This window comes from Lepidothrix coronata, unplaced genomic scaffold, assembly GCF_001604755.1.
Source record: "Lepidothrix coronata isolate B3197 unplaced genomic scaffold, Lepidothrix_coronata-1.0 Scaffold34, whole genome shotgun sequence".
Taxonomy (NCBI): Eukaryota; Metazoa; Chordata; class Aves; order Passeriformes; family Pipridae; genus Lepidothrix; species Lepidothrix coronata.
In genome coordinates, this window is record NW_016690214.1 from 5,096,247 (window position 1) to 5,109,471 (window position 13,225).

The 13,225-nt window shown below is 38.7% G+C and overlaps 1 protein-coding gene across 1 annotated transcript in view; it reads left to right on the forward strand.

Moving 5' to 3' along the window:
- CA10 (carbonic anhydrase 10) overlaps positions 1–13,225 on the forward strand; it is a 186,724-nt gene that overhangs the window by 143,094 nt on the left and 30,405 nt on the right. Inside the window, exon 5 of the mRNA XM_017812173.1 lies at positions 4,262–4,447. Coding sequence (XP_017667662.1) covers positions 4,262–4,447 — 186 coding nt within the window. The remainder of the gene's footprint in view (positions 1–4,261; positions 4,448–13,225) is intronic.

Below are 13,225 nucleotides of genomic sequence, written 5' to 3' on the forward strand. Positions count from 1 at the left end.
TGTAAAGGCCCCAGGAAGGAAAGAGCCTTGAAGAAAGGTGACAGTGAACTGCAGGCATGGCATGGGACAGAAAGGCAAAGGATCCATCCCCATTCCTTCCCTTTTCCTCTTGCATTCCCTGCTTACATTTCTAGCATGGCTTCACCCTGAAACAAGCTTCTTTTTCTACTGCTTGGGGTTCTGAAGGCTATTTTGAAGCAGACTGTAACGCAAAGATGTAGGACACAAAGGAAGCTCTGCGAAATACTTAGTTCAGGACTATTTGTGGGGGAAAAAAAAGACGAAGGGAACAGGATATACAGTTAACTAGGGTAAAACAAAAATGCTTCCACAAATGCAGGGTTAAAGAACATCATTGGGAAAAAAAATATTTTTAGGATTGTTTTTTGTGGGGCTTTTTTTTTGTTTAATTTGGTTTGGGATTTTTTTGGTTGAGGTTTTTTTACTTTTTTCCCTAACGGTCATAAAGATCTGTAAAGTTTCAAGAGTTTGTGTTTCTTATGTATGCACTGACTTTGCTTGTGTTCCACCTTTCAAAGGGCAGAACTGGGACTTTTTTATGGACACAGAACCAGCAAGTTATACCACAGGGGGATTCAGATCTCACTGAGAAATGTAGTCTAGAATATATCAACAGCATGTGCCTGTGTGGATGCCTTGCATCAAGATAAAGGGAGAGAATAATGCTGCTGGGGAATTATGTGCACAAAGCTCTGTGAAGCAAGAATTAAAAGTAATGAGATTAAATAGAAAATAACTACATCAGGAATATGTTAATAAATTAATTAAAGTCTACCAGAGTTGAACTGTTCCATAATTAAGGGTGAAGCCCATGAACGTGCTGTGCTCTCTTCTACTCAGGGATTTTGCCACAGGTAAAATTACCTGTATGAAAGTTTTTCTAAATCTATGAGGAAAAATGGGGTCAACTGAGAATGCGGTCTGATCATTAACTTTGATGATTTTAGACTTTGCCATTTTCTCAAACCAGCTTTATGGATGATTTAATATGTTTTCTTTACTGCAGTCTAATTTCTAGTGCATAAGATATTTTTTTAAAATCTTTTTTAAAAACAAGAGGTCAAGATTTAATGCTGTTTCCCCCCCCCCCAGATTTGTTTGCTGGGTTTCCATCTTTATATAATTTTCAAGTCAAACTCACACAGAACAAAACAGTTACTTCACAGCAGAGCAAGAAGTGGCACAAAGCCCATCACACTGAGGGACTGAGCACCTGAGATTAGTCTGGCACATTAAGGAAATAGTTGTATAGCTCTTAACAGATCTTTTATGTGAGCCTTTTAAACCACCCTGTAACATTTTATCCAGTCTCCACATATAAAAAATAAATGCTGTGCTTTCTGGGGTAGCAGATACTGTTGACTGTTCCAAGCAGAGGTAACCTCTTTCCCATAAGGTGCCCAGCCTTCATACTGTTTATTTTTTAGGGGAATGTACAACATGCAGAAAATATCTCAGTAACCTCTGCAGCTGTGACATTCTAGACTTGCAGCTTTGCTTTCCTCAAAACCAGCTCAGCTGAGAGTGCAGAATGACAGTGCACCATCACTTTAAAGGCTCAGTACCATAAATATGGAGAATCCTTCTCTTAGCAGTAGGTTCACATAGGGAACAAGATCAGAAGCTCATTTTCCTTCAGTAGCAGTTAAAGCTGTGCATAGGGAAGAGGAATAGTATTTACTGTGTAAAATGCATTTATGGATGCTGAGGATGAACACATTTGTGTGATTCTATGTGCTAACTGTAAATGGTTACACTTGAAATGTTCACCTCTGAAGGTGATAAGACACTGGTTTTGTGTATAAACCAGACAATATCCTGCACTACAATAAACGAATTCATATGGTGTTATGGTGGACCATCAGCTGTGGAGCCTGGGCAAGTCACAATCTCCAGGAAATAAAAAAAGTTCCTAAATATTTCAGTCTTTTCATTCAGATGTAATCTGAGTAGATGGAAAATATAAGACACCGCTTCCTGTAGGAATCAAGTGCCCATAAAAGAAGTGCCCACTGAAAGTTGCTGGTGATGGTGGTACATGTTGATACCCTCAAGAAATGGGCATGTCCTGAAGGTACAGTTTGGTGCTGGATCTCAGGTGGTTTGTGCAGCTACTCTTCCCTTGGGCACACCCTCACAACAAGAAAACCAGTGTTTCACTTACACCTAAGAAGGCACATAAAAGGGCAAGGCCTTGTATTTTTTGTGTTGAAGATCTTGGGTTTTGCCCTGCCTGGTGTCCAGTCTGTGTGCCCAGGCAGGAGAATTTCATAGTCTCACTTCCAGTGTTCATCCCTCCCCACGGGCCAGAAATGAGGAATGTCAGATGCTTCACTGCATTCCTGGTATTCTCCATCTGCAGCCGTGTGGGGAAATTCTGTTTTGAAACAGTCAGTATCATCTCACTACAAGCACTGCATTTTTATGAGGGGGGAAATGAGAAAGACAAATGTTACTCCTGTTCATGAATTTGCCTCTCATCGTTTCCCTTCTCTGCTCTGTGCCGAGTTATTTGATTCATATTAGGGGTTATTTGGGTCACTTTTACCTCGAGAGAGAAAATAATGGCAACCTCATTTGAGATTTGTACCAATTTAAGTAAGGAAATGGATTCTGCATATTTTGCGTAGCTGTTAAATTTAACTGAGGGTTCAGTGAAGCATGAGCTTCCAAATGTGAGTAAGAGGCTCTAACCGTTTCCCCCTATTTGTTTTTAAACTACATTTGTTACTTATGATTAGCAATTTTGTGTCATTCATATGCAGTGTACTGAAACTGAATTCAATAAGCTGACCTTCTTCCACCTATTAAGTTAAACTTGGTATTTAATTATTATGCATGCCAAGTCAAGCAGAAAAACTAAGGAGCATTTATAAATAAAATCATTGTGGGTTTTTGTGATGAGTAGGAATATTTGTGTTTATTACTTCTCGTAGGAAATTTATTACTGCTTATTTTGAGTTGGAATAAACACCAAAAAAAAAAGAACATCTGTATCAAAGTGTAAAGAACCACAACAATCAAAAGCTGTTTAATCTCATCCATTTAGTTCTAGTGCACAGTCTGTTCAGTGCAACTTTTTACAACATACTGTGCAAGAAAACAGGTCATTTAAACTCAGTAATTAGTATTACAGAGAAAATGACACTGCAGCAATGTTAATTACTATAGTACTGATGTAGTATGAGATATAATACATAATAGTCATGTCTTTAATTTTAAATTGAAGTGCAACAAAGCATATTATTCCTATGCTTTCACTTCTTAAATTAAATGGATCTTATTCAAGTGTACATTTGTATCCATGCAGAATGTTTTTAAATAAATCATAGTTCTGCTTTAACTCAAACTGGCATATTTTACTTTCTAATGGCATAAATTAAGCAACTTCTTGATCTAGAAACTTTCCTATGACAGTGGAAATCATGATAGAATTATATTCCATATGAAAAATTTCCACCATCATTTTCTTTTTCATTACAGCAGCTGTAAATCAGTTTGCAAATGAAGCACAACATTCAGTCTTTTTAAAAATAAAGATGACTCTCAGGGAGCATTACAGCTTTTGGAGGTGTAGTAGGACCTAGACACATATGATCAAATTGGAATTCATTCTGTACTGCTATGGCTAAAAGATCTGGCAATTGTACCTATAAAATATTCATAACAAAACAAAGAGACTTGCAGAGCAAGACAGTGAAAATTTTTACCTGGAGCTCCAGGAGGAGTAGAGTTCCCTACTAATGAATAATTATGTCTCTGCTTTTTGCAGCACCTTTACTTTTGGGTAACTTTGTTATAAATATTAAAAGAAGGAAAAAAAGAGGTAAATTCCAGATTTATTCAAGTGTACTTAAATAATTTATGTCAGCTGAAATGTTCCCATTTTCAGTGCGGGAATTTTGTAATGAAGCCATTACTCAGACCTCGCATAAAAAGTGCTCTAAAAGCTTACTTATTTAAAAGGGTAGCAATCCCATTCACCATGCTAACAATGTGCCCCTGGCTAAAATGTGTACATGTGGATTTAGCAAAATATTTGAATATACAATATAAGATTGAAAGGAGAAGTTGGAGTGTTACCTCAAGTCGGTTATTTCATCTCCAAACAAGATGTGTTGCTACGTTTGAACGAAGGTGCGAGAAGAGCAAAATCCTCAAGTACTTACAACCAGTTTCTAAGATTTGCAGGTTATTTCTTTAAAAATGCCTTTTTTTCTTTTTCCCCCACCCGTTTTAGGTCAGTGGGACAATGTATAACACAGGGAGACACGTATCTCTACGATTAGACAAAGAGCATTTGGTCAACATCTCTGGAGGGCCGATGACGTACAGTCACCGCCTGGAGGAAATCCGGTTACACTTTGGGAGCGAGGACAGCCAGGGATCAGAGCACCTCCTCAACGGACAGGCCTTCTCTGGGGAGGTAGGTCACCCTCCTGGGAGGTACCAGTATGAATTACTCGCTTTCCATTTCTGCCTGAAGGTATTTGCAAATTTAATTTGTCGCCGTAAAAAATGGTTTCCCTGCATCCGTCCTGAAAATCGGGGAATTAGGTTGTGCTTCCTCGCCCCTGCACTGCAAATGGTGTGATTTGTATCTAAAAATGAAAGTGCCGTGTTTATTGTATGCAGAGACACCCTCTATTCTCATCTGTGCTACTTACAAAGTAATCAAGTCTCTTCTGATGGGTCCTTTATGTCTCTTGTAAACACAAATACGAGATTAACCACAAAGCAATACTGGAAGTGCCTCAAATTCGTATGGAAGTGCTGGTTTTGCTACACACTGGTGTGTAACACTCTACAGTGATAATCATCCTGCCTTTGATTCATGCAAAAATAAGGAGATACTTAATTTCAGAGGTGGTTCCACAGAACTCTGCTCAAGAAATAAAGTTGACTGCACAAGTAATCCCTGGCAGAACTGGAACTCGTGTTTTGAATACACACCCATAAGTGTCCCAAGAAAGACCATAACTTCATGATCCTGATACCTGTTGCAGAATGGCCCATTACTCCTGCTGGATAAATATTTATGTGGAGTACTTTTTCAAGATGTAAATTAGAGTTTGCAGACTTTCTGGGACAAACAGGGCAGAATCTTTCCATTTTTCTTATGTAGGAACATTTTTACATAGAAGAAGTGCATGAGGTTTGCAGGACCCCATCCTTCTTCAACTTGGGCCACTGGTGTGAACTGGCAAGCATGCAACTCTACTCCACTACTCAAAATAATGCTTCAGAAAAACTGTATATTAGTGTGGGGATCATTTTTAAAGATAAAATGGATATCCCTGTTACCATTCTTTCAGAATACCAAAAAGAATATTTTTTTGATCATAAAGCACTTATTTTCCTGAAGATGAGTAATCAGCTTGACATGTGTACTCTCCATCACAGACTCTGGTGATGAGTCAGTTAATGTGTGGCATTTTCTTTGGCACTGAGCAACAGCAGTTATTTTAGAGTAAGAAATTAATTGCAGAGTTGCCAAATGATGGTGTTATAATTGATGGAAATCATTGGCTTTGTTTTATAAGCTACATAAATGTATAATACAGCCAGTGGCAGCTTTTGCATGAAATTACTCATGTCTGACACAACTGAATTCTGGTTGCCTTCATTAAATTCCATGATAAGTGAATATATAAAGTATTGCTCCTTTAAGAGCTGAAAGTTAAGTATGCTTTAGTAAATAAAGTCTTTACTTTGCTGTTCAGGCTTACAGAAGAGCAATATTCAAACAACAGAAAGTTGACTGAACAAGAAAGCAAAAATCTAGTTGAAACACACCATTGTACTTGATATGATGTATCAGCATAATTTCTGATGTTTTTAAAAGAGTTTTTAAGTTCATTGGTCCTAGACTATAACAATGAAAAAAATGTAGAGCCTTGTTTGGCAATGTTTAATATTGACACTTAAGTGGGCTCTTCTGGTTTTGAAAGTAGGAGTTCCAAAGCACTAATAATATTTGGTATTTGCTAACAGAGACCTCAAGTCTTAATAAAAGCAGAAAACCCAACTAAGTGGAAACTGCTGTCAGTCAGTCAGGCAGGCACAGCTGGATCTACAGTATGTGCAGGATTCCTGTAGTTGTGTGAGTTCCCCCTGCAGTGAATAGGAGGAGATTAGCATCTTCAGAGGATGATCAGTCCTGATAGCCAGGGATGCAGCTCTTAGGACAGGACAAATCACTTTGTGGAGATGCATCTCCCATGACAACAGAGAACAGACAAACAACAGGCTGAGGAGTTTAGACAAGACACCTTCTTTTCAGATGCTGAGATGGTTCTGTCCTTTGAGGATGTGCTTTTCAAAGTTTCAAAAAGCTGTTTTGGGCAGCTGGACAGGTTTCAGTAAGGTCCACTATTAATTACTGATTTGAACCTACACCTACACAGCTAAGTCTTATTTATAGAACACATACTGTTCCCAAAGTACAAGCACAGATGCAAATCAGTCATGCTGAACAGAATGGCTGCAAATTTTCAGGGAAAGACAGCAACTAATGGTGTTCTTTGACTGTACATCCACCCATACAAGTGCTGTCTGTGTAAATGAGTGATCTTTGATAAGCTCCCAGCACTAGAAGGTGAATTGTCTACAGTTCCCAGCAACTGGAGTGAGAAAGCTGTAAACAAGCCAGCTGACTTCCTGATAGAGTGTGTGCTCTATAATGTAACATGTGCTTTCAAGACTGTTGCTGCTAATTACTATTCACTTCTGCACTGGATAATGCTGTAAGAGGAGATGGGATAAAGAAAAATAACTGCATAGGCTCATTAGTTTAATTTAGCTGGTGCAGGTAAGAATAGCAATGAATGTTTGCCGGCTTAGGCTTTAGCAACCAGAGAAAAATCATTGCAGGGTTGCAGTGTGTGACTGCTAATTGCACACTGAACTCCCATGGCACTGCCTCCTCACTGCTGGTCTCAGTTGTGTTGGACAAACCCACCGTGGATTTTACCAAAACCTCTGTTTTGCCATGGAAACAATTCCCAAGGATGAAGTTACCCAAGCAGTGTGATCCATCCCAGTAGGTCACAATCAGATTATTCCTACTACTCCTTCCTCCAATCCCATCCCATCTCTCCCCTCATTTTTGCTGAGGTCTCCAAGACTTATTAAAGTCAGCACATTGCAGAGAGAGGAAGGGAGCCTGGGGAGAGGGCAGGGGAGAGGGCAGCACCTCTCCCTCACAGCACTGGCAAACTTAGATTGGCTCACATAGACCTAAATTAAATCCAGGAGCAGACAAAGCAGAAGCTTTTAAACAGCCCTGATATATCTTGAACCAGCTGCAATGTTCTCTACCCATGTGGAAGTCCCACCTAACAGCCATACTAAGGAAGTACTTTGTTTTAGGGACCCTTATTGCCTAGTAAAGGTGTTCTGCAAGGGGGCAGGCACCAGAGCAAGCTGGAGAGCACTGGAGTGGGACCATGGCATGAAAAACAGCCCAGAAATAGCAAATTGCTTCAAAATGTGCTATGATCTGAATGATACCAAGAGGCTTGTAATTTCTAGGCTTTAACATACAACTAGGTGTTAAAGGCTGTCAAGAGAGATCTCCACAATAATCTGGTTACCTTTTAGCCCCAAATTATCACTTTAGTATAGACAGAATAACTGAACAAACATTCAAACAGTTTGAGTGTAAAGGCTTTAAAACTGTGTATCAGATTATCATCAATATGTTTGGCACTGGTAAGTGGGAAGGCAGGCAGGCAGGCTTTGGAATGCTTAAATAAATAAATCATTTACTTGTCCCTATGATGCAAACTTGAGTGTGTTTAGTTCCCTGTTCTTTGCATAAGCATCCTACTGTATTACAACGATTAAAAGAAAATCTTGGCTTAAGCAAAGTCTCCAAGTAAGACACCAATCATTTGTGTCTGCTGCCTAATGCCTCCATGCAAAAGGGGTTTTAATGCTTCAGAGTCTGTATCATTTAATAAGACCACTTTCCCTTCAGACAGCAGCAGTACAAACAGCAGAACTGACCAGAGTGCTGTTGTTCAGCCACTGTCTGCCTTGTTAAAATATAAAGGTAACCTCTAAAAAGGTTCATGGTGAAAATGGGAGCCTTTACCTTTACCATGTGGCAAAGTCATAAAAATCCAAACCACTTATTTCTTCTCAGCATAAAAATGAAAAATGTGCTGCAGGAGACCTCCAATCACTTTATGGCTCTGCCTTGTAGCAGCCTTATCAGTGCAAAGGCAGAAAGTCAAGGAGCTTAATTATTTGGGGTTATGCACTTTTCACAAACTCAGTGGCTGGAGACTTTTAAACAAGAGACCACAGTCCAATACACATGAAAAAAAAATAGATATCTTCTCTTCCCACCCTTCCAAAAACCCAAGGACAGATTATAAACACACAATGACTTCATCTGCTACAGGAGAAGTAAAATGAAAGTGAGAAGAGGATCTAAATAAATGGATACATATTGCAAGCTGTACACACAGCTTGGAACTGAGATTTACTTTTGCTGCTGCTAAAAAAAACACTAAAAAAAAAAAAAAAGAAATACAAGAAAATGGGAATCAAAGGGAGAAGCTGAACATTCTGAATCATCAGTCTCCTCTGGCTACTGCAAATTCTTTAACTGCAGGCGTGTCTATGTGAGTAGGGAACTTCTAGTGATAGTAAAGGATTACTTATGAGAGAGATCAGTGTCTCAAATCCAACTTGTGATATTTTTGGAAGCAGGACTGTCACATAGAGAGCCTATGAGAACCAGCCAGCCAGCTGAAATAATTTAATCCAGCCTGCTGCAGAATTAGAGTGCTCTGAATTGTTAAATCAGAAACAGTAGCTCTGCCACTGAGACCTTCTGTACACCCCTGACTTGCCTGTGCAGTTCCAAACAGCCTCCTCAAAAACCTGATGGTGGGATCATTTATGGAAGAAACCATGGCTTGTCCTTGGACTGTGCTAGTACATAGTCCTTTGTCTTCTTTTGGAGCCTTTTTTGGAAATGGTGCAGGTCCTTTTTAAGTATTTCAGCCAGAAGAGAAGTTTGCTGTACTCCAACACTTATTAATGTTGAAAAATAAGCCTCTGAGGAAAGCACCAGATGAGGGAACACATGTCTAATGGAGGGGGGGAGGGCTTAGTAAAATCTCTATAACCTTCAGATTAATGTTCAGCTTCAAAGGAGAAAGTCAATAGGATAACAAATTAAATTGATATAGAAACAGAATATAAATCAGGAAGAGGTGGTGGTATTGTCATCACTAAAGTATAAGGAGACTGCTCACAGGAGTAATTCAAAACCAGTGGGAGATGAATATGTGCTGCAGTTGTAAGAATTCACTTCTGTCCTCCCTAAATAATGTAGGTGGCTTCACCCAAAGTTTTATAAAATATCCATAAAAAGCAGATTTAAAGTCCAAAAGACACATCACAGAATCACAGAATCTTCTGAGCCAGAAGGGACCCACGAGGATCATTGAGTCCAGGTCTTAAGCGAATGTCCCATACAGGATTACTGTGTTTTTCTAAAACAAATTCAATTTTATGTTTTAAGTTAAATAGGATTTTATTGCCTGTCAGAAGAACAGAAAATGGGATTGAACAGTATATTAGTACAGACTGAGGAATATTCACACCTGACTGTGGTCTGGTAATTCAAGACCTCTGAATCACCCAATGGAAATTCCCTTTTATCCTCTATTGACTTTTGAAGGAAATGAGGTTCTTAAAGAGAGATCCATTTTGGCAGCAGCCTGCCTAGTCTGTCTCTCCTCCTAAACTACATGGGGATGAAATGACCTCCTCTCCCTCTGGGCAGCAGAGCCCTTTGGATTTGAAAGCATCATCCCTAGGGAAAAAAGCTGGACAGCAAAGCTTGCAGGAGGCAAACTTGGAAACCTGTGTTGTTTTATAAAGTAGAACATATCAAAAACATTTCTTAACATTCCCAAAATACTTCTCAAAATACAATGAGATGATAAATCAAGATTCTAAGCAAAAGTTTTGTTGACTAAGGAGTCCTTAAGGTGCTAAGGCTTATAAAGGCTTATACACTTACTGTACTTACTAAGGATTATACACTTACTGTACCTGAAACCAGCAATAAAATGTAGATGACAATAGGACAGTGCAAATGGAAGAAGAAGATAAAAGGTAATGTTTTAATGTACTGTGTATTTTTGTGTCAGATACAGAATGCATTATTCCAGAACCACTGCATGAAATAATATGCAATAATTAACCAAAATCTGCTCTTACAAATATCTGATTTAGATTAAGCAGCCTGTTAAACTGTGGGACTATGGCCTCACTTCCAGGACTGTCACTGAGAGTGAGCAGAAGCCAGAGGAGCAGATCAGGATGCTCTGAGGCTCCAGGCAGAGTAGAAAAACCAAACAAAAACCTTTAAGCTCCACGTCAAAATGCAGCTTTTAAAGGAGCCTCCTGCTCACAGACACGTCCCCCGCTGGAGCTGCCACCTGCTATCCCAGGAAGAGCCCTCATTCCCTCTTGGCTCCAGGGAGTGCAGGTATCTGGGAAAGCATCCACACTCCTGCAGTCCTGCAAACTCTGCCTGAACCTCAACAGCTTCAGTGACAGCGAGGGATTGGAAAGTTTGGGGCACCTGCAGATTGAACAAATAAACTTATCCCCCAGTGGCTACGTAGGAATATACAAAGGGGAAAGCTACAAAATGTGAAATATATGCAGCTGTCTGGAGATACTGCAAACAATTTCCAAAAATCTAATAGTGAATATCTGAATGCCAGGTTTTCTTTCTCGGATTTCTCGTATTATTTTGTTCTTAAAGAATTCAGAGTATATGAATTGTACATGTTTAACTGCTACTTTGTTGATGGATAACAAACAGGTGTGCAGATAAAAATGTAAACTAATTGCTGCACACAATTGCATTTACTGGATTTCGTGTTCCATTAGATTCTTGTAGTTGTTTTTTTCTTTTTGTGACAGATTTTCAATATGAGGTATATACTTAAAGGGACCATAGACAGAATTAAGGGGAGATGAAATGACAGAGTGGTTCCTTGAAACCAAAAGCTGAAATGGGTGCAAAGCCAGGCAGTAACTGAACCATCTAAACATCCGTGGCTTCGTGGCAGCAACAGGAACATTAAGACACCAGTGAGAACAACGTGCTGACATCCAGATAAGTTGGAAGCAGCAAATAGGGCAACAATTAAAATGCAGTTGGTGTTTCTTACCCAGGAAGCCTCTCCTTTTGAACTACTCTATTGGAGAGCACAAGAAAGATGACTTTCCAGGAATATGGAACAGAAAATTTTGTGGTGTATTTTACATCAAAACGCAATAAACTTCCTGCACTGGCTACGTGCTAAAAATACATCTTAATCCTTAGTGACCTTCAAAAGCAGTTTCTTCTTTAACTCTCTTGAAGTGGAATAGTTGACTTTTAAAACTTATGTTCCTTCCTGTATTTTTTTGGCCTAGACAGTCATCTTCAAGTCATGGGTAATATATGCTTGTTAAATAAAAAATACCCAGAACTCGAGAGCCAGGAGAAGTTATAAAATCAACCCAAGGCGTAGCAACTGTAAATCACTGATCATAAATATATAAATAGAAAAAATACACAGCAAGTACAACTCATTTTTATATGAATGGCTGCATTGTCAGGCAGCACCAGGGCACTCCTGCAGTCAGGATCTTACATTTAGTGCTGTTGTAGTCATACTGCTATTTTTAAAGGAAAATTAGATTCTAGAAATAGCCTGTTTTATCCTTCCCTTGGGAAAAACCCTTAATTACACAAATCAAGTTATATGATGTCCAAACTTTATATCAGCAATAAAGAATTTTATGTCATGTATAATCAGCTGCTCCTATCATAAATACCATTCCTGTTACTTTTTCACCTTTCTAAAACTTGATTAGCAGTGGAAATACAAATAAGGCTTTTATTTTTTTTTTAAATTTTTTTTTTGGCAAGGGGAAGAATTTACAGTTCATACCATAGGCCTAAGTGTGCATTTTATGATAGGTAAAACAGGAAAAGTTTAATGGTTTTATTTGAAGCAAGCTGTAATGGAATGTTTCTCTTGGTGTATAAGGCTCAGAAATTCAGTTATTGCCCCGACAGGAATCAGGATTGGACCTGATGCAGCTGTGGCTCTTCAAAGATACAAACTAAGAAAAAGATACAGGGGGAGAAATTCTGTATTTATGTCTTTAGCAGAAAGACTGACAATAACATATAATTGAAAGGAACAGTCGTTTAATTTTATAATCCCAAACAATCATTAGATACCATCTGGAGATTGAATGACGCTTTAGAACAAGTGTTTAACCCCTTATAAAATTTGAGACTAAATTTCAGGTACCCAAACAGGATTTTGATTTTTGCTTCAGGCTTGCATTTTTTCATTTTGTCAGATTACTGGGGTATTTGTGTGGTCATTGGAGGTGAAAATTCACTTTTCACTGTCACATCAAATAAATGAAGCTCCATAGATACTATTTGCTGTATACTGAAATTTAAGAAACTGCACTGGCAGACTTTTAGAGGGGTGGTTTGGGGTTGTTTTTCATTGTCAACACATACATGGATGTTCCTTGCCAGAAAACGTTCCTTTGTTGGAAACTACTTTTCTGAACCTTAGGAGCTCTCCATGCATTAGCAGAACTGCAGGAGCTGTCCAAACAAATTGCAGGCTCTATGACAACGTCAGCTTGTATTAATGTAGGTGTGACACAGCAAAATATCTGCTGCAGGGAATAATAATACTGAATTTCTTAGATACTGAGTGAAACAGATCCCTTTAGTAATAAATACATTTTTTTGCACATGTTTACTTTTTGGTTACCAACTGTTCTCTTTTTTTGGAGGGAGTGAGAAGTGGAAGAGAGTGTCAATGTACTGAGAGCACAGTCTGTCACCGACTATAATCTAAATCCCTTTGGTGCCTCAATTTTAAAATCCAGCATCATAAAAGCAATAAGGTGGAGTTTTTCTGCTTAGAGTAGCAGCTGTAGGATTTGCTCTTTTAAACCACTGGGACATGGAAACATTCAGCTCTCTAAACCTCCAGTGTCACTTATGAGCTGTTTGCTTTGCCTCACTCCAAATTATTATCATTTGCTTGTGGTGACTTCACTTGCTTCAGGATGATTCTTCTTTAATTAAAGAGTAATTTACCTCTGTAGGCAAAAAAACCTACACTCATTTTGAAATGGCTTT